Source organism: Mus pahari, chromosome 13, assembly GCF_900095145.1.
Source record: "Mus pahari chromosome 13, PAHARI_EIJ_v1.1, whole genome shotgun sequence".
NCBI classification, from domain to species: domain Eukaryota; kingdom Metazoa; phylum Chordata; class Mammalia; order Rodentia; family Muridae; genus Mus; species Mus pahari.
Window position 1 is genome coordinate 26,205,036 of NC_034602.1, and position 2,752 is coordinate 26,207,787.

Here is a 2,752-nt window from a genome sequence, read left to right on the forward strand (position 1 = left end):
AGCCCTGGCTGTCCTGGAACTCACTCTGTAGACCAGGCTGGCCTCGAACTCAGAAATCTGCCTGCCTCTGCCTCCCAAGTGCTGGGATTAAAAGTGCTGGGATTAAAGGCGTATGCCACCATGCCCGGCTAAAATAAGTCTTTAAAAAAAAAAAAAAAAAGTAATGGCATCAAAAACATGTTTAGAGGAATGGAGAGATAGCTCAGCAGTTAAGAGCACTGACTGCTCTTCCAAACGTCCTGAGTTCAAATCCCAGCAACCACATGGTGGCTCATAACCATCTATAATGAGATCTGATGCCCTCTGAAGACAGCTACGGTGTACTTACATATAAATAAATAAATCTTTTTTTTTTTTTAAAAAAAAAAAGATTTCTGGGCGTGGTGGCATGGAGGCCAGGTTTCAGATTTACAAACGGTCGTGAACTGCCATGAAGGTGCTGTGACTGTAGCTCCAATCCCCCTGAAGAGCAGCGAATGCTCATAACCACTGAGCAACCTCGCTAGCCCTATAACACATTTTTAATATCACCATGGGTCCTAACATTTTAACTATAGTCCTCACTTCTCTCTCCTACTTTCAAAAGCTAGGAGAGTTCTAAAGCTGAACTGGTAGGTCTCTTGAAAAGCTTTATCCAACATTGTACTTGATATTAAAATATTTTACAAAGCATTACCCTTGCCTATTAAACTGTAAAGTTCCTTAAGTATAAGGCCAATTGCAAATTAATTAATCAGTAAATTTAAAAAAATGAATGTGGGTAGTGTTTATTCATGTGAATGGGGGGGTCAGAGGTCAACTTTGGGGATCATCCCCCATGAAGCATCCAAAACTTGCTAGGTTTATGTTTTGTTTTATGTTTTATTTTTGTTTTTATTATTGTCTTGCTTTTATATGGGGTCTGAGTATATATTTCTGGCTAGCTGGCATTCAATATGTAGACCATGCTGGTCTTGAATTCATTGAGATCCACCTGCTTCTGCCTCCTGAGTGCTGAGATTGAAGGCATGCATCTTGTTTTACACACACACACACACACACACACACACTCACGCACACACACATTTTAAAAACTGAGCAATGTTGGTGGTGTAGAGATGGTTCAGCAGCTAAGAGTTTGGTTCCCAGCACCCTTGTTAAATGGCTCACAACCACCTGTAATTCCTCCAGTTCCAGGAAACTCTTGATTGTCCTATGGACACATGCAATCACACATATGCATGTGCATACACACACAGTGTAAAAAGGTAGAAGTAATCTTTGCCAAAAAGAAGTAAGTATGTAGGCTATTAAGTAACTCAGTCAAGTTGAGAACTGTTTCTTCTCTCTCATTTGGGTTATGAACTCTCTCCTCTTCTCCCCTCCCACTCTTCAAAAAAGAATAAACAGCTGGCACATGCCAATAATCTCGGCCTTTGGGAAGTACTTGGGAGGCTGAGGCAGGAGGATTGCTGTGATTTCGAGGCCAGCCTGGGTTACCTAACGAAACTGTCTCGAACAGACGAAAAGCCGAATGAACAGTCACAATAGATCCCTCATGTCGCTCTCCCACTTCTAGCAGCCTAGGAACTTAAGGAACCTAGACGTTTGGGGTCAGCAGGATAGGGACCAGGATTCCACCACAGACGTTTCAGATAAAGAAACCTAATTCTTTCGCCTCAAATCTTTAGAACCCCAAGTGAAAGTCGCTTTGAGGGTGCCGTGCCCTTCCAGATTACACCATCCTGGTAGGAACGCAAACACCCGAGAAAAGGGGATCGACTCTGCTTCCACTCTAGAGGCCAGCAGGCAGCAGAATATGGGTTTGGTTGTCCCTGTGCACTTCCACCGAGCCTTTAGGCCACACCCGTTTCACGGTCCACGCGGTGGCGTGTAGCACCTGCTCTGAAGCCGAGGGAAAGGTGGCTCCGTGTCCTTCCTGTCGGACCTACTCGCGGCGACGAGAACTGGCTTCTCTCTCAGAGCCTGGCTTGGTCTGTGCTGACTCCAACCCCAGCAGCCTCCCGCCCGGCCATACCTGCTCCGCCACAGCACACCTCCACGTAGCGAGCGCACACACGCGCGGCCCCTAGACGCCGCCATCTCACCTCTTCCTGGGCGGACACGCCCCCTTCCGCCTTCGGACGCATTGTCGTCACCGGACCAATCAGGAACGTGGAAGGCTGGGCCCGGAAGCTTCTGCTTTGGGCTCTGTGACTGCCGGGCCCACCCCCGCGGAGTGTGTGGGCAGGCGCGCCGGGGCGATGCAATCCGCCGCTCCTGTGCCCGAAAAATCTGAGCCACCTTGTGCTCAGTCACGACGTGTGCGTGGCACCTGGATGCTGGCGCCCTCGGAGGCCAGAAGAAGGCGTTGGATCTTTTGGAAAGGAGTGTCTATTCTTATCTCATTGATGGGGCTCCAGAGGCGATGTAAGAAATGTAGAAAGCTGTCAAACTAGGCTCCTGGTGATGGTGCTTTCTCCTGTTCTTTCCAGTTATGAGGGGAGAACGAATTTTCAGTGGTGCCTAACAGTTTTTGTTTTTTCTAAGCGCTGACTTGGAGACGCAGCCAGCCCTTGGATATTATTACCATATTAAAGGTCAGCGAGGATAAGCAACTTTCTCAAGGGCACATTAACCCCCCTCAAAGGGCTCACAAATTGTATGATAGAAAATCCAGTATTTCTACATCATTGGCGTCAAAACCCATGATCTGAACATCTCGCCCCCTTTTAAGGCCCTAGAAAAATGGCTGAACCTGAATGCAAAAACT

General features: G+C 47.4%; 1 protein-coding gene across 1 annotated transcript in view; it reads right to left on the bottom strand.

Annotated features, from left to right (window-relative positions):
- Pisd (phosphatidylserine decarboxylase) overlaps positions 1–2,104 on the bottom strand; it is a 50,246-nt gene extending 48,142 nt beyond the window's left edge. Inside the window, exon 1 of the mRNA XM_021210269.2 lies at positions 2,018–2,104. Within this exon, the coding sequence (XP_021065928.1) occupies positions 2,018–2,082 (65 nt within the window). The 5' untranslated portion in view covers positions 2,083–2,104. The remainder of the gene's footprint in view (positions 1–2,017) is intronic.
- Between the last annotated feature and the right edge of the window lie 648 nt (positions 2,105–2,752).